Source organism: Pseudophryne corroboree, chromosome 7 (assembly GCF_028390025.1).
Source record: "Pseudophryne corroboree isolate aPseCor3 chromosome 7, aPseCor3.hap2, whole genome shotgun sequence".
NCBI classification, from domain to species: domain Eukaryota; kingdom Metazoa; phylum Chordata; class Amphibia; order Anura; family Myobatrachidae; genus Pseudophryne; species Pseudophryne corroboree.
In genome coordinates this window covers 261236581-261261189 of record NC_086450.1, presented here as the reverse complement: position 1 = coordinate 261261189, position 24609 = coordinate 261236581, and the positions used below count along the sequence as shown (strand labels likewise).

At 47.1% G+C, this 24609-nt stretch overlaps 1 protein-coding gene across 3 annotated transcripts in view; it reads left to right on the top strand.

The window, feature by feature from the left end:
* TBCCD1 (TBCC domain containing 1) overlaps positions 1 to 24609 on the top strand; it is a 435802-nt gene that overhangs the window by 272522 nt on the left and 138671 nt on the right. For all 3 annotated transcript variants that reach the window (XR_010182035.1, XM_063934118.1, XM_063934119.1), the window contains exons 3-4: positions 2066 to 2432; positions 22840 to 23026. Coding sequence is in view for 2 of the 3 variants with exons in the window: in XM_063934118.1 (XP_063790188.1) it covers positions 2066 to 2432; positions 22840 to 23026 (554 nt within the window). In the remaining variant the exon portion in view is untranslated. The remainder of the gene's footprint in view (positions 1 to 2065; positions 2433 to 22839; positions 23027 to 24609) is intronic.

Below are 24609 nucleotides of genomic sequence, written 5' to 3'. Positions count from 1 at the left end.
AGTGTTATACTATGGGGATTAGGGATGCCAATCCCGGGCCGTTTTTTCAATCCCGGGATTCAGGATTGAAAAACTCTCCATCCCAGGATTCCCAGGATTGCAGTAGGGATCAGTGAAGGGCAGTGGAGAAGGGTGTAGGTAGCGGTGCAGGAGGGTTGGTGTAGGTAGCGGCGCGGAAGGGAGGGTGTAGGTAGCGGCGCGGGAGGGAGGGTGTAGGTAGCAGTGCGGGAGGGTGTAGGTTGCGGGAGGGAGGGTGTAGGTTGCGTGCGGGAGGGAGAGTGTAGATGGCGGCGCTGGAGGGAGGGTTGATGTAGGTAGCGGCACGAGAGGGGGAGGGTTGGTGTAGGTAGCGGCGCGGGAGGGAGGGTTGGTGTAGGTAGCGGCGCGGGAGGGAGGGTTGCTGTAGGTAGCGGTGCGGGAGGGAGGGTGTAGGTAGCGTGCGGGAGGGAGAGTGTAGGTGGCGGCGCCGGAGGGAGGCTGTTAGAGAGCACTGCACGGAGGGAGGGAGGGTGTAAGTAATACTACTTACTATTAGGTGGGCGGCAGCCATGGACACACTGAACGCGGCGGCATTTCAAATGAAGCGCCGGCCGCCAGCCAACCAGAGCTGGCTGACCGGCAGCCAATCAGGGAAGCGGCCGCAGCAGTCGCTCCTGATTGGTTGCCGCTGCTGCAAGCAGCTTCCCTGATTGGCTGCCGGTCCGCCAGCTCTGATTGGCTGGCGGCCGGCGCTACATTTGAAGTGATGCCGCTTTCAGCGTGTGTCCATGGCTGCCGCCCGCCTAATAGTAAGTAGTATTACTTACCCCCTCCCTTCTGCACATGCGCAATGTAATCCCGTGAATCCCGGGATTGGAGGCTCCAATCACGGGATTCAAATCTCTGCATTTTTGGGCCCAAATCCCGGGATCCCGCCGATCCCGATCCCAGGATTGGCCTCCCTAATGGGGACGTATGACAGCAAAAGGTGTGGGATTAATTTGTGTGATCAATGGCACTTTAAATAGCAACAAATACATGAGTGTTCCGCAGTGGGGAGGGAGAGCAGTTGGGGGGAACATAAACTATGCAGAGAAGTGGGTAAGCAGTGGGTAAATAGACGATGTCTGCATGCACACAGCATCTATACTCAGAGCAGAGAGAGCCTGGGGGACAGCCTAGCATAACGGAGAGTGCTAGGCATGCCCCCACAGTGACGGAAAAGGGAATGACACAAGGTCCCGCCCCTTTTCCCTACGCCCCACCCCTTTTCTGTTGATGGGTGCAATTTCGGAATACCAAAGGTCCCGACCCACTGGCCACCAATATTGTGAGGTACTGTATGTAACTGCAGCAAAATGCTTCCCGACGAAGTACTAATGAATATTGTGCGAAACTAAGAAATTTACTTTTCTACAGTTCACTACTTATAACTGTTATCAAAATGTAAAATTGTGTTATAAAGTTCATTGTATGATGTTCTAAATTAAATTGCCATTGTAATGATGTATAATTTTTGGTATAATACTAAAATATATAAGTGCTATAAGCTGATAAACTTCAAAGATGCACATTTTACAAAAGGTTTCCACAAGTTTGGGCACTATTATCTATCTATCTATCTATCTATCTATCTATCTATCTATCTATCTATCTATCTATCTATCTATCTATCTATCATAGTATGTCCGGCACTCTTACACATGTTGCATCCGCTGTGGTGCTGGCTCAATAATATTCAATATTCCCCCAAAAACCAGGGCTGCACTCAGACTTGTATACGGATTTCTATACCCAGCAAGGACAGATGGTCACGAGACAGGTGTCTGCTCCTATAACTCTTCCTATAACTGTTGCATTACAGAAATGCCTTTGACCTTGGATGGCCAATTACAGGCCCTTCTCATATGTGGAAACCTTATATTTAGAAAATAAGTAAAATAAAGAAAAAAGTTCTCATTGAGTATACTTTCCCTGTAACTTTTTTTATTTTTTTATTGAAATGTTAATACAACAATTACAAAACCACTTTCAGTTGCTCAAGCTTTAATATATGCAATTTTGTTTTCTTTCCACGCTTTGTTAGAACTGGGACGAATATAGCCACCATGCATTTATTCAGAATCATATGTCATATCTCTTGGAGTTGCTTTTGGACCCTGACCAGCTCACTAAATCCTCCCACTCCACTCACTGTAGCCTGGTGTCCCTTGAGGCTGCCCAAGCTCTTGGCTTTCTCATTGAGGGAACACTGAATAAGAACAGGACCATTCATTCTTTTATTGATTTAGCCCTTTATCAGCCACTGCAAGCTAGAAATGGTTACTCAAAGACAACTGAATCATTCTCGCTGAAAAAGTTACAGGCCTGGATTAAGGAATGCTTTGCATTGAATCCATTTGGGATGTCGGCATGTATAAAGTCTGGAAGAAAATTGGCTTGGGCACAACCAAGTAAGAGCTTTTTCTGTACTTTCAGTGTGTGTGCGTGTGGCAGCTTTTTATGTGCATATGTTTGGCCTTCTAAATTATAAGTGGCAGCTCCCACTAACCACACCTCTATACCACAGTGTAAACATTCCAGTGTCCCCTGTGGAATCAGAGAAAAGGATTTACTGGTAGGTACCAAAATCCCATTTTCTCAATCTTTTCAGAAATAATCATGTTAAGGGTAGATTTTGCTGAGGTGAGCTGCTTATAGAGTGCATTTATGAATTGACTCCAACTGATGAGCCTGATCCATAAGGGACTATAGGAGCTGTTTCTTCTCTTTGTTCCTGTGTGAGACGTAACTAATAATGACCCCCAAAGGACTGACATATGTGCCTCCCAGACAAGGAGGGTACATCTGGAACAGGGGTGTTAAGTCGTCTTTCAAGATGCCAGTAACGTTTGTTTGGAACTGAGGGATATTCAAGAGGGTTATTTTAAGTTGACAGGAAGGCTGGGTGAATGGGTTATCCAGAATATTAAAAGAGGAGCTGATCGTCAAGTATTCAGACCAGAGGCTAGAGAGTATTGCAGAATCAGTTAGATGTTTAAAGATTGATAAGCGGAGGGGCGTGGCCTGACTAAGGAGACGGCTGGAAGCAGGAAGGCAGAGCTCCTGCTAAAATCATTTAAATCCTCACCTATTATCATCTCTGCTATCCCATTCCTCCCCCTGCAGTCCCCCCTGGTGCTCTGGTTACCTGGGCACTTGGTCGCGGAGCCGGGAGACCGTTTTTACGGTCTTTGCGGGTTGGGGCCTGTGCCGGGTGCCGGAGCCGCGGGCTAGATTTTCGGCCGGAGCCCGACGGGAGACTCCGTGGGCGGTGCGGGAACCGGAGCGGCCTGCGACGGCCGGAACGTGTGGATCCCCTCGCTCCTGTGTGCCGCGAGACCGCTGGGACCCCTCCGTGGTAAGGCTGGTGCGGTGTCCAGGGCCTGCTGGTGCCCGGCGCCCGAACGGAGAGGAGACGGAGAGACCCGCGAGGCTGCACTTCCGGTCCTGCGGCAGCGCGGCTCTCTCTCCCTGCCAGACGCAGAGTCTCGGAGAGGTGAGGTGACAGTCCCCTCTCTACACCCTTCTCCCCCTGACAGTATAAGCTACTCCAGCTACCAAAGATTAAGGAGATCTGTGCAATTGAGGAGACCTCTATACACTATAGTTAAAGGGGAAGGCTGGAGGAGATCAAATGACACACTGACACCACAGATCTAATAAGCCTCACTTCCCTCCATCCCCAGCTGGTCAGATCCTTTCTCCAAGCTGGCCATCTTACATCTTCCAGATTACACTGCAGAAGAAAAGGGAATATAACATTACTATTGATTCTCAGAAGAGGTGCTGTTTCTCCAGTCTGCTGCCACAAAGTGAATTACATCTACTACCCCCCTCTTGTCGCCACGTATGTGGGAGGTGAAAACGACTAATCCACTACTTACTGATTACTCTTTCGGAGACGTGCTCATACGGTGATGCCGCTGGCCGGATTGCCGTTATAATTGATATATTACACCACTGAATATATTTACCACGCTCTCTAAATCAACCTGCTCGCCCCCCGCGTGGATTGGCGACATCAAATCTATATCCCGTTGACTACTTGGTGAACTGCGCCCATCCTCAGTTTGCCCGCAGTTGGCACATTTCACAGCATTATGTGAACTTGCACCACCCGCAGCTGTGATGTAGAATTCTCCAGTCTTGCATGACCTAAGGCATACCATCCCACCTATCCGACCCTCATGAGCTCATAATTACTACTATGGACAAATTTCTAAGTTCTTCTACACCAAAACCACAAAGAAATAGAAGTGGAAATAAACGTGGGGAGCCGTGCCCCGTCTCTCCGCCACTGTCTTCCAACCCTGACGGTTTAAACGACGAAGTTGAATCATCATCTACCATGGCCCCAAAGGCTCCCCCCCCTCCTCCTTCCTATTTGGAAATAGTGAAAGCAATCAAGGAAACCGTGGAACCGTTACTACAAGCACAGGCGGACAAATTTATGACTGCGGTATCAGACCTTAAATCGGAGCTTGGGTCTATGACCCGCAGAATCTCCGTAAATGAAAATAGAATTGGAGCCAATTTCAAAGAAATCGAAGATCTCAAAGAACAGGTCGTATCTTTAACATCTTCACGCCAACATATGATGATGAAGATAGACGACCTGGAAAATCGCTCGAGACGTAACAATCTGAGAATTGTGGGCCTAAGGAATCACTGAAAGGCCCTGATCTTCTAAAGTTTTTACTCTCCGACCTCCCAGGCCTCTTAGGCATACCGGAAGACCTGTCTGCGATGGAGATTGAACGAGCTCATAGATTGGGTCCGCCACGCGACTCTAACCAAACCAGACCCCGCCCGGTTATCTTTAAATGCTTAAACTTTAAACATAAAGAACTGATGTGGTCTGCGGCGCGAAGCCAGGGTCCACTTCACTGGGATGGACAACGGCTATTTCTCTTTCAGGATTATTCCGCAGAAGTCTCTAGAGCCAGAAGAGAAATGTCTCCATTATGCTCTCACCTAGTGAAAAGCGGTATCCGATTTGCCCTCCTTTATCCTGCGCGGCTGCGCATTTTCACCCCACAAGGCCCGAAAGATTTCACTTCAGTGGACTCAGCTAAGGAATTTATGACGGAGCTTGAGGGACCCATGCGGTCACCCTCGGCCTCACACTCGTCTCCTCCAAGCAGAGCAGACGATAACAGTTGAAACTCGATTTCAGGTCTTAGTTCATATTATTATGTGGATCGATATAGTTGATGTTTTTCATCTATTGCGGGGTGGAGTTGATTTGATATGATTTGATTTAACTGCTACCGGAATAGTTTAGTTATTACTCCATTCTCTTTATATAAGGGTCATAAAGTTGTTTCTAAAGTCCATCCTAGGTATTGCCGGTTGGTTATACTGTTACTCTCTTTCTTTTTATCAATGTTCTACATAGCAGCGAACTCATACAGACAGCGTATACTGATGTATGCTGGTGGGAATGCTCCCATATATCGTTCAGATCTTAGTTCATATTATTATGTAGATCAATACGGTTGATGTTTCTCATCTATTGCGGGGTGGATTTGATTTGATTGGATTTGATTTAACTGCTACCGGGATAGTTTAGTTATTACTCCATTCTCTTTACATAAGGGTCATAAAGATGTTTCTAAAGTTCATTCTAGGTATTGCCTGTTGGTTATGCTATTATTCTTTTTCTTTTTATTGATGTTCTACACTACAGCGAACCCATGCAGACAGTATATACTGATGTATACTGGTGGGAACGCTCCCATATATTGTTCTTGTCTTAACCTCTGTGTTTACTTTCTTTTCTATTTTCTGACCTTTTCTTTTTTCTTTTCTACTCCTCCTTCCCTGAAGATGCTTAGCTGGTGGGGGGGGGGAAACAGTCTGTATCCATGATATTCTCGATTACTTATATAAGGAGGCTTATTGTTCCAGGACCTGATGGGGCCCTTATGTATTCTCCTACTGGTGGTATAAATGTCACAACTTAACATAATATCGTGGAATGTCAGGGGTATTAATTCTCCTATTAAACGGAGACGTATCCTTACATACTTAAATAAAATAAAAGTGGATGTCTCTATGCTTCAGGAGACACATCTGACCCCCGCTGAACACGCTAAACTCACCATGCTTAGACAAGAAGTTGTAGCATTTTCCTCATTCACCTCTAAGGCGAGAGGGGTTGCGATCCTTATACGTAAGGGGGTGACCTTCGATGTACACCATCAGATTATTGACCCTATGGGTAGATACATTGTCCTAGATATAACTTTGGAGGGCACCAGACTGACTTTGTGCAACATTTATGCCCCGGCTGTCTATGACAAATCATTCTATCTAGAAATAACAAATATTCTCCGCCCATATTCACATACATCCCTCATTGTTGGAGGAGATATGAATATGGTGTCCTCCCTGGTCTTGGACAAGAAAGGTGCCTCGTCTCAGAGAACCCGACTTCCCAAGATCAACTTAGATTACATGTCTGCACAACTGGGACTGATTGATATATGGCGTCTCCGTAATCCCGTAGAATTGGAATATACTTACTACTCTTCAATCCATAATTCCTTTTCACGTATTGATTATTTTTTCATTTCCACTGATCTGTCCACCAGGATCATTGAGGCAACTATTAAACCCATAACCATTTCAGACCATGCCCCTATATCGATAGTACTACAGGGTAGACTCACTTTAGGTACTAACTCCCATTGGAGATTCCCTGCTAAGATGGCGGCTTCTCCAGATTTTAAAACTATGCTGACGACATCCTGGGAATCTTACACACTTAATAACTCCACCCATGCGTCTGACCCCGCATTATTTTGGCAGACAGCCAAAGCTGTCTTACGAGGAGACATAATTGCATACATGGCGAAATATAGACGAGAACAAGACGCCGCATACAGGACGGCACAGTCTGAACTCACTTCCTCATTTCAAAAATTGAAATCCTCACCCACGCTATCTAACAAACAGAAATATAGGGACGCTAAAACTCAATTTGATCACACTCTGACACAAATGGACAATAAATTCCTTATTGCAGGAAAATATAAATTTTTTCAATATGGAGATAAGCCTAGCCGAATGCTTTCCAACCTGCTTAAATGTGATAAGGGGCCCCAACATGTAACTGCTCTGAAAGACCCTTCTTCAGGTATACAATCTGAAGGAAAGGCGATCACAGATATTTTTCACTCCTTTTATACCGATCTCTACTCACACAGTGACATCGAACAACCTACTAAAAACTCCTTTTGGGAAAAAATACAACTGCCTCAGATCTCCTCAGATCAGTCAGATTCTATCATGGCCCCTGTCACTGTCACTGAAGTGACAGAAGCTATTAAAAACCTTAAACCATTGAAAACCCCGGGACCAGATGGTTTATCCGGAGAATTCTTTAAATTGCTCTCTCCTAAAATAGTGGACTCTTTAACGGCCTTTTTTAATTCTATTTTTTCCAACCTTACTATCCCACAGTATTTCAACTCGGCCCTGCTTCGAGTTATACCCAAACCTAGTAGAGACCCGTTACTCCCGTCCTCTTATCGCCCTATCTCCTTGCTTAATGTAGACTACAAACTGTTCACTAAACTGTTGTCAGATCGCCTAAAATTTATACTGCCTGAAATAATTCATGAAGACCAAACCGGTTTTATCTCAGGCAGACACTCTGTCACCAATATCCGCAAGGTCCTGACAGTTATACAGTCCCTGAGCGGGATGGAGACGACTGGTGATCCCAGTTTCCTATTGTCTTTAGACGCCGAAAAGGCGTTTGATTTGGTGACGTGGGACCACCTGTTTGAGACACTCCGACGTTTCGGTTTTCCTGACAGATTTATAGCCGTTATACGCACTAGCTATCATAACGCATCTACACAAATTTTCACAAACAGATATCTATCACGGCCCTTAATGATCCATAGGGGGACTAGACAGGGATGCCCCTTATCCCCTCTGCTTTTTGCGGCTGCATTGGAACCACTGGCCATAGCACTGAGACAATTACCAACCTTTTCGGGGATCTCGGTAGGAGAAAGAGAAGTTAAACTTGGATTATTTGCAGATGATATGATTTTATTTGTCTCCAACCCCCGTACTTCGATACCAGCCATTTTTGACACCATACGCTGCTTTAGTACCTTTGCTGGCTACCGCATAAACACACATAAATCCGAATTACTCCCACTGACTAACATAAAAGACCCCCACATCTATACTGAATTCACTTCCCAATTTACGCTGACTCCTACTAAACTAAAATACTTGGGTATTTATATCCCCTCAGAACTCTCCCGACTGTATATATTCAACTACACACCCATTATCCAGCAAATCAAAACACGATTAGAAACCTGGAAAGACCTTAAACTTTCCCTACTAGGCAGAATAGTCGTGATAAAATCCGTTATATTCCCTAAACTGGCTTATTTGCTCCAAATGCTCCCTGTCACGATTACTAAACAAGACTCCCTACTCTGCTCGCAAATATTTTCAAAATTCATATGGAAAAACGCCAAACCTCGTATGCCCAAAGCCCGAACTTATATCAACAAACGAAAAGGTGGTCCGAGTATGCCCAATGTGACGATGTTTGCTAGAACAGCACTATTTAAATTCGCCTCAGATTGGCTCCTCCGGTCAGATCTATTTACGAACCTGGAATTGGAAGAAGCACTATTTTTTCCTTACTCCCCTGCAGCGCTGCTTCACACACCACTCTCTAAATTACCCCAGAAACTAAAGACTAACATTCTGTTTTGGGACACTTATAGGGCCTGGATCTCCACTCATAAATTATTCCATACTAACCCTTTTGAGTCTCCATATATTCCCTTATGGGGCAACCCTAATTTCCCCTCTTCTTTAGATAATCGCCACTTTTACATGTGGAAGTGTAGAGGAATTTATTCTATCAGGGATGTCTTTGATCCTGGTGGCCAGATGCTCTCCTTTCAGCAGCTACGAGACAGATTCTCTTTGTCCCACACTAATTTTTTTATGTATCTCCAAGCACGACACTACATTACCTCCCTAGGTGATCCCTGGGTAAAAAGGTCACTACTCGAACAATACTCGATACTCTCACGTTTTGCAGACATAACCCATTCAAAATTCGCTACCTTTATAGTGACCTGATTGAAGCGTCAGCACCCTCTTGGTCCCCCCTCTCTGCTTCATGGCGGCGGGAACTCCCGGAAGCACCCGCGATGGACGAGATATCTAAGAACACTGAACTGGTCCTCAGAGCTCTAAAATCCGCCACACTACAGGAAATACATTTAAGAACTTTAAACAGGATGTATATAGCCCCCTCTCAAAGACAACACTTCCGCCCCGGTGAGACGGGTAGTTGCCCTAAATGTGGAGAGAGTGGAGCATCCCTCATGCACAATTTCTGGTTATGTGGGAAAATCAAACGGTTCTGGCGCAAGTTTCTCCAATATCTATCCCGTTTACTTAAATTACCCCTTCCAGAAGAGGTGGGCCCGATGCTGTTTGCAGACTTTTCATCCTGCTGTCTCGGTTTGACCTTGCTCCTATGATCCCACTACTGACTGTGATGGTCACGGTGGCGAGACAGGTGATACTGAGACACTGGATATATAAAACTGCTCCATCAATGGGAGAATGGGAGTCTGCCTTACTAGATATATTGTTTTGCGAGAGGCGAATGGCCACTTTTCAAATTGAAATGGAGTGAAGCTTTTCCACAAAAAATGGGGAACCTATATAGAGACTTTACCCCTAGACAGGCGTGAATGTATCTGGAAGGTATTCCGCGACACTACATGGTATTGGACTAGTCGGATAGTAGGAACCATTACTTGACCACAGGTGGGATGAAAGAGGGATTTAACTGAGATGCCTAGCTCACAGCGTAGACAGTCCTCATTAGAGATTAACATAGCATAACATTCACTCCAAACCCATGAGCTGCTCTCCCTGCCCAAAATAAGGATTTGACCCCCCCCCCCCCCCCCAGCAACGAACGCCAATCACCTATGGTACCTCGGTACTAAGGCCTTCTCTTTGCTCTCTAACATATCTTTTTCTCCTTTATTTCCTCCCTTTTTTTCTTTTTTCCTTTCTCTTTCCTATCCCTACTTTCCTCAACTGATGTGATATTTAACTCATTTGTTTGGTCTGTTTTTATTATTGGAGGAGGGGGTGCACGTATGTTAACCACTCCCCCCCCCCCCCCCCCCCCCACTCTGGTACCACTACTACCATTATTACCAGACAGCTGAGTTTGCATTATTTGCTGTGAATTGCATTTATTTTTCTTCTTCTCTTACAAAAAAAAAAAACGGTACAGCCTTCAATCCTCTGTATTTTATTCATACTAGAATTTGAATGTATGTCACTGCTGAATAACCTTGTACTTTAATGTTTGACAATGTATGTTGTGACTTTATGGCTGTCTAATAAAGAAATATATTAAAAAAAAAGATTGATAAGCTGCAGAAAACAGGTCAATCTTAGAATAAGAGTGGTGAGGGGCAGAGTAAAAGGTAAAACCCTTAGAAATGGGGTTGATCGCATCGCAATTGCTGCTTCATCGCAGTAATTAGGAATGCCTCCTGCCGGCGCAGCTTAGCTGTGCCCGCAGGAGGCTCGCCGCCATGTTCCCAATTGTGGCAGCTGCATGTGACATCACGCAGCCACCGTGAACACGCCCCTGTTCGCACCACACCGCGCCCCCCCCCATTTGGTTAGCTTCGCCCCCGCAACACTCCGTCTCTGCCCTGGAAACAGAGCGATCCAGCGACCGCAGGTAGAGGCGATCGCATTTTCTGTGGCCCCCTGCAGAAAGTGCGGGTGCAGGGTGGTCGCTGCACATGCGCCCCGAGTGGCGATCGCAATAACTCCGGTTGGATTGTGATCCAACCTGAATTACCCCCCATAGTGCGCACATACTGGACAATTTGAATAAGTTATTGTTCCGATCCGTCTGAAATCGGCAAATTGTTCAAGAGATCGTCTAGTGTTTACCCAGCTTTAGACATATTCTTGTAAAGGCTGGCAGTTGTTTTTATAAATGTTTTAATTGTGCAGGTTTTTTTTTAATTCACATTTCCCAATACAGAATTAAATTAAGGTGCCTGATTCAGAGTTGCAGATAAAGTGACGGCTATTGCTGCTGCTTTCCATAGTCACAAACTGCATATGCACTACTCTGAATAGCAGCATTTCTGCCTAAATGCGAAGAGAATTCTTGTACTATGCGTCCATTTGCACCCATTCAGCCACAAATGGAGGTGCAGCTGAATCTATATTATTCTGAATGCAGACTCCGACACATGCACAGTTTTGATAAATATCTGAGAGATCTGACGTCAGACTGACTTGCATGCAACTCAGCATCTGGCAGAAAATAATTTGTTTTACATGTAATGCTAAATGATACTTAAATGTATGGAAGTTAATGATACTGTTGTTTTTTTTGTTTCTCTTACGTCCTAGAGGATGCTGGGGACTCCGTAAGGACCATGGGGATAGACGGGCTCCACAGGAGACATGGGCACTAAAAAGAACTTTAGCTATGGGTGTGCACTGGCTCCTCCCTCTATGCCCCTCCTCCAGACCTCAGTTTGATACTGTGCCCAGAGGAGACTGGGTGCATTACAGGGAACTCTCTCCTGAGTTTCCTGAAAGAAAGAAATTTTGTTAGGTTTTTTATTTTCAGGGAGCCTGCTGGCAACAGGCTCCCTGCATCGAGGGACTGAGGAGAGAGAAGCAGACCTACTTAACTTCTAGGCTCTGTTTCTTAGGCTACTGGACACCATTAGCTCCAGAGGGAGTCGGAAGGCAGGTCTCTCCTAGCTGTTCGTCCCGGAGCCGCGCCGCCGTCCTCCTCACAGAGCCGGAAGATAGAAACCGGGTGAGTATGAGAAGAAAGAAGACTTCAGAGGCGGCAGAAGACTTCGGATCTTCACTGAGGTAAAGCGCAGCGGTAACGCTGCGCACCATTGCTCCCGCACATCACACACACTGCAGGCACTGTACGGGTGCAGGGCGCAGGGGGGGGCGCCCTGGGCAGCAATTTAAACCTCTGGTCTGGCAAATCAGGACATATATGGGCTCTGCACTGTATATTTGAGATCCCCCCGCCAGTTTTTAAAAAGAAATCAAGCGGGACCGAAAGACCCGCCGCTGAGGGGGCGGAGCTTGATCCTCAGCACTCACCAACGCCATTTTCTCCACAGCACACCGCTGAGAAGCTGGCTCCCCGGACTCTCCCCTGCTGAACACGGTGACAGAGGGTTTGAAAGGGGGGGGGCACATAATTTGGCGCAGTGTTATATATATAGATGTATTAAAAGCGCTATCTGGGTAATTTTTTTCCCTGGGTCATTGGCGCTGGGTGTGTGCTGGCATACCTCTCTCTCTGTCTCTCCAAAGGGCCTTGTGGGGGAACTGTCTCCAGATAGAGAATTCCCTGAGTGTGTGGTGTGTCGGTACGCGTGTGTCGGCATGTCTGAAGCGGAAGGCTCTTCTAGGGAGGAGGTGGAGCAAATGAGTGTGGTGTCTCCGTCGGCAACGCCGACACCTGACTGGTTGGATATGTGGAATGTTTTAAATGCAAATGTGAATTTATTGCACAAAAGGTTGGACAAAGCGGAGTCCGGGAATGTACAGGGAGTTTAGCCCTGCCTTTCACTATGTCGCAGGGGCCTTCTGGGTCTCAAAAGCGCCCACTATCCCAAATAGTAGACACTGATACCGACACGGATTCTGACTCCAGTGTCGAATACGATGATGCAAAGTTGCAGCCAAAATTGGCTAAAAGTATTCATTATATGATCATTGCAATAAAAGAGGTGTTGCATATCACAGATGACCCCTCTGTCCCTGACACATGTATAAGGAAAAGAAACCTGAGGTAACCTTTCCCCATCTCACGAGCTGAACGAATTATTTGAAAAGGCTTGGGAATCTCCAGACAAAAAACTGCAGATTCCCAAAAGGATTCTTATGCCGTATCCTTTCCCGACTAAGGACAGGATACGATGGGAATCTTCCCCGAGGGTGGATAAAGCGTTGACATGCTTATCCAAAAAGGTAGCGCTGCCATCTCAAGATACGGCAACCCTCAAGGATCCTGCTGATCGCAGGCAGGAGACTACCTTGAAGTCTATTTACACACATACTGGTACCTTACTCAGACCGGCGATAGCGTCGGCTTGGGTTTGTAGCGCGATAGCAGCGTGGACTGATACCTTATCTGCTTATATAGATACGCTGGATAAGGAAAACATTTTATTGACCCTGGTTCATATTAAAGATGCTGTCCTATATATGAGAGATGTTCAGAGAGACATTGGCCTACTGGGTTCCAGAGCCAACGCTATGGCGATTTCGGCTAGACGAGCCCTATGGACCCGACAATGGACGGGCGATGCCGACTCGAAGAGGCATATGGAGGTTTTACCTTACAAGGGTGAGGAATTGTTTGGGGAAGGTCTCACAGACCTTGTTTCCACGGCCTACGGCAGGTAAATCAACTTTTTTGCCTTATGTTTTCTCACAGCCTAAGAAAACACCACATTATCAGATGCAGTCCTTTCGGTCGCATAAACCCAAGAGAGTGCGGGGATCTTCCTTTCTTGCCAGAGTTAAGGGCAAGGGCAAAAAGCTGCCAACCACAGCTAGTTCCCAGGAGCAGAAGTCCTCCCCGCCTCTACAAAATCCACCGCATGACGCTGGGGCTCCGCTGAGGGAGTCCGCCCCAGTGGGGGCACGTCTTTGACTTTTCAGCCACGTCTGGGTTCACTCACGGGTTGATCCCTGGGCAATAGAAATTGTTTCCCAGGGTTACAAGCTGGAATTCGAAGAGGTGCCTCCTCGCCAGATTTTCAAATCGGCCCTACTGGCTTCTCCCCCAGAGAGGGAGATAGTGTTAAATGCAATTCAAAAATTGTGTCTTCAGCAAGTGGTAGTCAAAGTCCCCCTGCTGCACCAGGGGATGGGGTATTACTCAACCCTGTTTGTAGTCCCGAAACCGGACAGTTCGGTCAGGCCCATTTTGAATTTAAAATCCTTAAACCTATACTTAAAAAGGTTCAAGTTCAAGATGGAGTCGCTCAGAGCGGTCATCGCAAGCCTGGAAGGGGGGGATTATATGGATATGGTGTCCCTGGACATAAAGGATGCATACCTTCATGTCCCCATATATCTGCCTCATCAGGCGTTCCAGAGGTTTGCTGTACAGGATTGTCATTACCAATTTCAGACGTTGCCGTTTGGGCTTTCCACGGGCCCGAGAATTTTCACAAAGGTAATGGCGGATATGATGGTGCTCCTGCGCAAGCAGGGTGTCACAATTATCCCGTACTTGGACGATCTCCTAATAAAAGCGAGATCGAGAGAACAGTTACTGAACAGCGTATCACTCTCCCTGAGGGTGTTGCAACAGCACGGCTGGATTCTCAATATCCCGAAGTCACAGTTGGTTCCAACGACTCGTTTGCCTTTCTTAGGCATGGTTCTGGATACAGACCAGAAAAGGGTTTATCTTCTGACGGAAAAGGCCCAAGTACTCGTGTCTTTGGTCAAGGACCTATTGAAGCCAACAAGGGCGTCAGTGCATCACTGCTTTCGAGTTCTGGGAAAGATGGTGGCGACTTACGAGGCCATTCCATTCGGCAGGTTCCATGCGAGAACTTTTGAATGGGACCTTCTGGACAAGTGGTCCGGGTCTCATCTACAGATTCATCAGATGATCACCCTGTCCCCCAGGGCCAGGGTATCTCTCCTGTGGTGGCTGCAGAGTGCTCACCTTCTGGAGGGTCGCAGGTTCGGCATTCAGGACTGGGTTCTGGTAACCACGGACGCGAGCCTCCGAGGTTGGGGAGCAGTCACACAGGGGAGAAACTTCCAGGGTCTCTGGTCAAGCCAGGAGGCTTGTCTTCACATCAACGTACTGGAATTGAGGGCCATATACAACGCCCTTCGACAAGTGGAAAATTTGCTTTGCGACCTACCGGTTCTGATCCAGTCAGACAACATCACCGCAGTGGCGCATGTAAACCGCCAAGGCGGAACAAAGAGCAGAGTGGCAATGGCAGAAGCCACCAGGATTCTAAGCTTGGCGGAAAATCATGTAAGCGCCATGACAGCAGTCTTCATTCTGGGAGTGGACAACTGGGAAGCAGACTTCCTCAGCAGCCACGATCTACATCCAGGAGAGTGGGGACTTCATCAGGAAGTCTTCGCAGAGATTGCAAGTCGGTGGGGACTGCCTCAGATAGACATGATGGCGTCACGCCTCAACAAGAAACTACAGAAGTATTGCGCCAGGTCGAGGGACCCTCAGGCAGTGGCGGTGGACGCCCTGGTGACACCATGGGTGTTTCAGTCGGTCTATGTGTTCCCTCCTCTTCCGCTCATCTCAAAGATATTGAGAATCATAAGACGAAGAGGCGTACAGACAATTCTCATTGTTCCAGATTGGCTGCGAAGGGCCTGGTATCCGGATCTGCAGGAAATGCTCACAGAAGATCCGTGGCCTCTTCCTCTCAGAGAGGACCTGTTACAACAGGGGCCCTGTCTGTTCCAAGACTTACCGCGGCTGCGTTTGACGGCATGGCGGTTGAACGCCGGATCCTAGTGGAAAGGGGCGTTCTGGATGAGGTCATTCCTACTCTGATAAAGGCTAGGAAAGACGTGACAGCGAAACATTATCACCGTATATGGGGAAAGTATGTATCTTGGTGTGAGTCCAGGAATGCTCCTCCGGAATAATTTCATTTGGGCGTTTCCTTCACTTCCTACAGACGGGAGTGAATTTGGGCCTAAAATTAGGTTCCATTAAGGTTCAGATTTCGGCCCTATCCATTTTCTTTCAGAAGGAATTGGCTTCTCTCCCAGAAGTCCAGACTTTTGTGAAGGGAGTGCTGCATATCCAGCCTCCTTTTGTGCCTCCAGTGGCACCCTGGGACCTTAACGTGGTGTTGCGGTTCCTTAAGTCTCACTGGTTTGAACCACTTAAAACGGTGGAATTAAAATATCTCACGTGGAAAGTGGTCATGTTGTTGACCTTGGCATCGGCAAGGTGAGTGTTGGAGTTGGCGGCTTTATCTCACAAGAGCCCCTATCTGATTTTCCATGTGGATAGAGCAGAGTTGCGGACTCGTCCTCAATTTTTGCCCAAGGTGGTTTCTTCTTTTCATATGAACCAACTTATTGTGGTGCCTGTGGCTACACGGGACTTGGAGGATTCCGAGTCCTTTGATGTGGTCAGGGCATTGAAAATGTATGTGGCCAGAACGGCTCGGGTTAGAAAAGCAGAGGCACTGTTTGTCCTGTATGCAGCCGACAAGGTCGGTGCTCCTGCTTCGAAGCAGACTATTGCTCGCTGGATCTGTATCACGATTCAGCAGGCTCATTCTATGGCTGGATTGCTGTTACCGAATTCTGTAAAGGCCCATTCCACTAGGAAGGTGGGCTCTTCTTGGGCCGCTGCTCGAGGTGTCTCGGCATTACAGCTGTGCCGAGCTGCTACTTGGTTGGGTTCAAACACCTTTGCGAAGATCTACAAGTTGGATACCCTGGCTGATGAGGACCTCATGTTTGCTCAATCGGTGCTGCAGAGTCATCCGCACTCTCCCGCCCGTTTTGGATTTTTGGTATAATCCCCATGGTCCTTACGGAGTCCCCAGCATCCTCTAGGACGTAAGAGAAAAATAAGATTTTACTTACCGGTAAATCTATTTCTCGTAGTCCGTAGTGGATGCTGGGGACTCCGTAAGGACCATGGGGAATAGACGGGCTCCGCAGGAGACAGGGCACTTTAAGAAAGAATTAGGAATACTGGTGTGCACTGGCTCCTCCCTCTATGTCCCTCCTCCAGACCTCAGTTAAGGAAACTGTGCCCGGAAGAGCTGACAGTCCAAGGAAAGGATTTTGGAATCCAGGGTAAGACTCATACCAGCCACACCAATCACACCGTATAACTCGTGATAAACTTACCCAGTTAACAGTATGAACAACAACAGAGCATCAGATAAACCTGATTCAACCATAACATAACGCTTATTTAAGCAATAACTATATACAAGCATTGCAGAAGAAGTCCGCACTTGGGACGGGCGCCCAGCATCCACTACGGACTACGAGAAATAGATTTACCGGTAAGTAAAATCTTATTTTCTCTAACGTCCTAGTGGATGCTGGGGACTCCGTATGGACAATGGGGATTATACCAAAGCTCCCAAACGGGCGGGAGAGTGCGGATGACTCTGCAGCACCGAATGAGCAAACACAAGGTCCTCCTCAGCCAGGGTATCAAACTTGTAGAACTTTGCAAAAGTGTTTGAACCCTACCAAGTAGCTGCTCGGCAAAGCTGTAATGCCGAGACCCCTTGGGCAGCCGCCCAAGAAGAGCTCACCTTCCTTGAGGAATGGGCTTTTACTGATTTTGGAGGCGGCAATCCAGCCGCAGAATGAGCCTGCTGAATCGTGTTACAGATCCAGCGAACAATAGTTTGCTTTGAAGCAGGAGCAACCAGCTTGTTGGATGCATACAGGATAAACAGCGACTCAGATTTCCTGACTCCAGCCGTTCTGGCTACATAAACCTTCAAAGCCCTGACTACATCTAGTAACTTGGCATCCTCCAAGTCACGAGTAGCCGCAGGCACCACAATAGGTTGGTTCAAATGAAAAGATGACACCACTTTTGGCAGAAATTGCGGACGAGTCCGTAATTCTGCCCTGTCCATATGGAAAACCAGATAGGGGCTTTTATGTGACAAAGCCGCCAATTCTGACACACGCCTAGCCGAAGCTAAGGCCAATAGCATGACCACCTTCCACGTGAGATATTTTAACTCCACGGTTTTAAGTGGCTCAAACCAGTGTGATTTCAGGAAACTCAACACCACGTTAAGATCCCAAGGTGCCACTGGTGGCACAAAAGGGGGCTGAATATGCAGCACTCCCTTTACAAACGTCTGACCTTCAGGAAGAGAAGCCAGTTCCTTTTGAAAGAAAATGGATAGGGCTGAAATCTGGACCTTAATGGACCCCAATTTTAAGCCCAAAGTCACTCCCGACTGTAGGAAGTGAAGGAAACGGCCCAGCTGGAATTCCTCTGTAGGGGCATTCCTGGCCTCACACCAAGCAACATATTTTCGCCATATACGGTGATAATGTTTAGCCGTCACGTCCTTCCTAGCCTTTATTAGCGTAGGAATAACCTCATCCGGAATGCCTTTTTCCGCTAGGATCCGGCGTTCAACCGCCATGCCGTCAAACGCAGCCGCGGTAAGTCTTGGAACAGACAGGGCCCCTGTTGCAACAGATCCTGTCTGAGAGGCAGAGGCCATGGGTCCTCTGTGAGCATTTCTTGCAGTTCCGGATACCAAGTCCTTCTTGGCCAATCCGGAACAATGAGTATTGTTCTCACTCCTCTTTTTCTTATGATTCTCAGCACCTTGGGTATGAGAGGAAGAGGAGGAAACACATAAACCGACTGGAACACCCACGGTGTCACTAGTGCGTCCACAGCTATCACCTGAGGGTCTCTTGACCTGGCGCAATACATTTGTAGCTTTTTGTTGAGGCGGGATGCCATCATGTCCACCTGTGGCAGTTCCCAACGACTTGTAATCTGTGTGAAGACTTCTTGATGAAGTCCTCACTCTCCCGGGTGGAGGTCGTGCCTGCTGAGGAAGTCTGCTTCCCAGTTGTCCACTCCCGGAATGTACACTGTTGACAGTGCTCTTACATGATTCTCCGCCCAGCGAAGAATTCTGGTGGCTTCCGCCATCGCCACCCTGCTCCTTGTGCCGCTTTGGCGGTTTACATGAGCCACTGCGGTGATGTCTGACTGAATCAGCACCGGTTGGTTGCGAAGCAGAGGCTCCGCTTGACTTAGGGCGTTGTATATGACCCTTAGTTCCAGGATATTGATGTGCAGACAAGTCTCCTGACTTGACCACAGACCCTGGAAATTTCTTCCCTGTGTGACTGCCCCCCACCCTCGGAGGCTTGCATCCGTGGTCACCAGGACCCAGTCCTGAATGCCGAACCTGCGACCCTCGAGAAGGTGAGCACTCTGCACCACCACAGAAGAGACACCCTGGCCCTGGGGGATAGGGTGATCAGCCGCTGCATCTGAAGATGCGATCCGGACCACTTGTCCAACAGATCCCACTGAAAGGTCCTCGCATGGAACCTGCCGAAGGGAATGGCTTCATATGACGCCACCATCTTTCCCAGGTCTCGCGTGCATTGATGCACCGACACCTGTTTTGGTTATAAGAGGTCTCTGACCAGAGTCACGAGCTCCTGAGCCTTCTCCGTCGGGAGAAAAACCCTCTTCTGGTCTGTGTCCAGAATCATGCCCAAGAAGGGCAGACGCGTCGTAGGAATCAGCTGCGACTTTGGAATATTCAGAATCCAGCCGTGCTGTTGCAACACTTCCCGAGAGTGTGCTACGCTGATCAGCAACTGCTCTCTGGACCTCGCCTTTATGAGGAGATCGTCCAAGTATGGGATAATTGTGATTTCATGCTTTCGCAGAAGCACCATCATTTCTGCCATTACCTTGGTAAATATTCTCGGTGCCGTGGACAGACCAAACGGCAACGTCTGGAATTGGTAATGACAGTCCTGTACCACAAATCTGAGGTACTCCTGATGAGGTGGATAAATGGGGACATGCAGGTAAACATCCTTTATGTCCAGAGACACCATAAAATCCCCCTCTTCCAGGCTTGCAAAGACCGCTCTGAGCGATTCCATCTTGAACTTGAACCTTTTCAGGTAAATGTTCAGGGATTTTAAATTCAATATGGGTCTGACCGAACCGTCCGGTTTCGGTACCACAAACATTGTGGAATAGTAACCCCTTCCCTGTTGAAGGAGGGGAACCTTTACCACCACCTGCTGGAGATATAATTTGTGAATTGCCGCTAACACTATTTCCCTCTCTATGGGGGAAGCTGGCAGGGCCGATTTGAGGTAACGGTAAGGGGGCATAACTTCGAATTCCAGCTTGTTCCAGCGAACCCACTGGTGGCTGAAATTTCGGAGACGTGCCCCCACCGATCCTGGCTCCACCTGTGGAGCCCCAGCGTCATGCGGTGGATTTATTGGAAGCCGGGGAGGACTTCTGTTCCTGGGAACTAGCTGTATTGTGCAGCTTCTTTCCTCTACCCCTGCCTCTGGCAAGAAAGGACGCACCTCGGACTTTCTTGCCTCTTTGCGATCGAAAGGACTGCAATTGGTAATATGGTGCTTTCTTAGGTTGTGAGGGGATATATGTCAAAAAACTTGACTTCCCAGCCGTAGCTGTGGAAACTAGGTCCGTGAGACCGTCCCCAAACAATTCCTCACCCTTATAAGGTAAAACCTCCATGTGCCTTTTTGAGTCGGCATCACCTGTCCATTGCCGAGTCCACAGGACCCTTCTGGCAGAAATCGACATTGCATTTATTCTAGAGCCCAGTAGGCTAATGTCTCTCTGGGCATCTCTCATATATAGAACAGCGTCTTTAATATGCCCCAGGGTCAGTAATATAGTATCCTTGTCCAAGGTATCCAGTTCCTCAGATAAAGTATCTGTCCATGCTGCTACAGCACTACACATCCAGGCCGACGCAATTGCCGGCCTTAGTATGTTACCTGAATGTGTATAAACGGACTTCACAATACCTTCCTGCTTTCTATCCGCAGGATCTTTTAGGGTGGCCGTATCCTGTGACGGCAGGGCTACCTTCTTAGATAAGCGTGTCAAAGCTTTGTCTACCCTAGGGGAGGATTCCCAGCGTAACCTGTCCGCTGGCGGGAAAGGATATGCCATAAGTAACCGTTTGGAAATCTGCATTTTTCTATCTGGAGATTCCCAAGCTTTTTCACATAACTCATTTAACTCATGTGAAGGGGGAAAGGTCACCTCATGCCTTTTTTCCCCAAACATATAAACCCTCTTGTCAGGGACTGGGTTTTCCTCTGAGATGTGCAATACATCCTTCATTGCTATAATCATGTAGCGGATGGCTCTAGCCATTTTAGGCTGCAATTTGCATCATCGCCATCGACACTGGAGTCAGAATCCGTGTCGATATCTGTGTCAACAATTTGGGATAGTGGGCGCTTCTGAGACCCTGACGGCCTCTGCGCTGTAGGATCGGGCATGGGTTGAGACCCTGACTGTCCCAAGGCTTCAGCTTTATCCAACCTTTTATGCAAGGAAGTAACATTATCATTTAAAACCTTCCACATATCCCTCCAATCGGGTGTCTGCGCCGTCGGCGGCGATCCCACATTCATTTGTACCTGCTCTGCTTCCACATAGCCTTCCTCGTCAAACATGCCGACACAAGCGTACCGACACACCACACACACAGGGGATGCTCTATTTGAGGACAGAACCCCCACAGGGCCTTTTGGAGAAACAGAGAGAGAGAGTATGCCAGCACACACCCCAGCGCTATATGACCCAGGAATTACACAGTAACTTAGTGTTTACCCAGTAGCTGCTGTATGTACTGATTTTGCGCAAAATTTACGTGCCCCCCCCCTCTCTTTCAACCGTGAATCTGCAGGGGAGAGCCTGGGGAGCTTCCTCTCAGCGGAGCTGTGGAGAGAAAATGGCGCTGGTGAGTGCTGAGGAAGAAGCCCCGCCCCCTCAGCGGCGGGCTTCTGTCCCGCGATTTTGTGTAAAATAATGGTGGGGGCTCATGCACATATACAGTGCCCAACTGTATATATGCCACTTTGCCAAGAGGTCTCTAATTGCTGCCCAGGGCGCCCCCCCCTGCACCCTACAGTGACCGGAGTGTGTGGGTTTAATGTGGGAGGAATGGCGCACAGCTGCAGTGCTGTGCGCTACCTCATATGAAGACTGGAGTCTTCTGCCGCCGCTTTTGACGTCTTCTTGCTTCTCACGCCGGCTTCTGGCTCTGCGAGGGGGACGGCGGCGCGGCTCTGGGATCGGACGACCAAGGGTGCGTTCCTGTGTTTGGTCCCTCTGGAGCTAATGGTGTCCAGTAGCCTAAGAAGCATGACCTATCCGCAGTTAGTAGGGCTGCTTCTTTCCCCTCAGTCCCACGTAGCAGAGAGTCTGTTGCCAGCAGATCTCTCTGAAAATAAAAAAAAATCCTAACAAAATACTTTCTATTTAGCAAGCTCAGGAGAGCTCACTAAGGTGCACCCAGCTCGTCCGGGCACAGATTCAAACTGAGGTCTGGAGGAGGGGCATAGAGGGAGGAGCCAGTGCACACCAGTATTCCTAATTCTTTCTTAAAGTGCCCTGTCTCCTGCGGAGCCCGTCTATTCCCCATGGTCCTTACGGAGTCCCCAGCATCCACTAGGACGTTAGAGAAATAAGATTTTAAACATACCGGTAAATCTTTTTCTCCTAGTTTGTAGAGGATGCTGGGCGCCCATCCCAGTGCGGACTACATCTGTAAGACTTGTATATAGTTTTTGCTTACTTAAGGGTTATGTTACAGTTTTGATCAGTCTAGGGCTGATGCTGTTTTGTTTCATGCTGTTAACTGGTTCGTATATTCCATGTTATACGGTGTGGATGGTGTGGGCTGGTATGAATCTTGCCCTTAGATTAACAAAAATCCTTTCCTCGTACTGTCCGTCTCCTCTGGGCACAGTTTCTCTAACTGAGGTCTGGAGGAGGGGCATAGAGGGAGGAGCCAGTGCACACCCATATCTAAAGTTCTTTTTAGTGCCCATGTCTCCTGCGGAGCATGTCTATCCCCATGGTCCTTACGGAGTCCCCAGCATCCTCTACGGACTAGGAGAAAAAGATTTACCGCTAGGTTTAAAATCTTATTATTATTTTTTCTCTGTTTTTAGTTGACGTGTCAAACCGAAGGGCAAAAATTGTTTGCAACATTTACAAAGTTCCACGCGGTAATCACATGGTTATCATGAGTCACATTTCCAGACAGACATTGGCTAAGAGTTCAGAAACATTGGTGGAAGCACGTGTTAAGATAAATCACTGCACTGAGTCGTACATATATTTGCTATCTCCATTAAGGTGAGATTATCATATGCTTGTATGTTTTGCCAGTATTTTAGAGACATGCATACATTGTATGATTTTTCAGAGAGTCTTCTATAAGCAGCTGAAATATTTCACAACAATTAGTCAGCTATTCCTGATGTAGATAAAACCTTATCTAGAAGATTTCCAAATTCTTTTTTATTCTATTAATCCTTCAATTCTTTTTCCAATTAGTCTATAGTTAACACGCAGTCCTTTTCAGAATATTAACAACAAATTTGTTATTTTGCCAATACATTGGTAACATTCCAGGTAATAGAAAATTTGAAATAATGGTTTAGAAATAACTGAGCTAAGTCCCCTGGTCCAGTTGCTTCATTCATAATTATATGTGTGTTTTGGCCAGGATTTCATTTAGCCCCAGTTGTAGGTTTTCTAAATGATTAGCACCATTACTTTACAAAAGTATCAATATTACCAAATTGTTCCTTTGTGTGTAGTGATGCAATGAAGATGCTTAATCATCTGCATTTTTAATGTCGCCTGTGGACAGTTCCCCATTTTTATTTTTAAAAAGGAGCATGGGTGAACACAGAGGGTTTATTTTAGATCTAATGGGGCAGATGTATTAACCTGGAGAAGGCATAAGGAAGTGATAAACCAGTGATAAATGCAAGGTCATAAATGCACCAGCCAATCAGCTCCTAACTGTTATTTTACATAGTGAAGCTGATTGGCTGGTGCATTTATCACCTTGCATTTATCCCTGGTTTAGCACTTCCTTATGCCTTCTCCAGGTTAATACATCTGCCTCAAAATGTGCTCCCTTTATAACACAATAATTTGGATGGAGACTTCATTGTGGTTTTTGCTTCTTATTCATACTGTGCAACATCGACATAATGGACGCTGTACAGTCAGAGAGTGATATTACACATACAGACAAAGAAATGAGATTAAGGGGGTTATTCAGGTTTGTTAGCAACTGGGCAAAGCCATATTGAACTGCAGGTGGGGCAGATATAACGTGCAGAGAGAGTTAGATTTGTGTGGGTTATATTGTTTCTGTGCATGGTAAATACTGTCTCTTTTGAACACACCCCACCCAAATCTAAATCTCTCTGCACATGTTACAGCTGCCCCACCTGCAGTGCAATATGGTTTTTCCCGATTGCTAACTTTTTTGGTTTGCTAACAAACCTGAATAAGGCCCTAAATATACATAGATTAGGTGTTCATATGCCAACTTGCAAACCAAAAGCTATTCATCAACTTATACAATAGATAACTGTTTTTCCACAGTAGAAGAACTACAGATGTGTCCACATACACTGTGGCTTCAGTTATGCCAAACAGGACCTCTCTCCAGGAGCCGGATCATCGCTTAAACAGAGGGGCTGGTTCTAAGCAACCCCAAGCTTTTATTTTATATATTAATTTATTTTTACTTTTAACATCTTTGAGCAGCAGCGCTAGGCTGTCCTATGGACACCATCGCTACTGCTTCATCACTTGTTGCGGCGCTGAAACTCTTCTGGCGGGGCAAGGGGAGCGGAGGCTAGCACTGCTTACTCTAGGGACCCCGGGACTATGAGCTGGCAACAAAGGACAGGTAA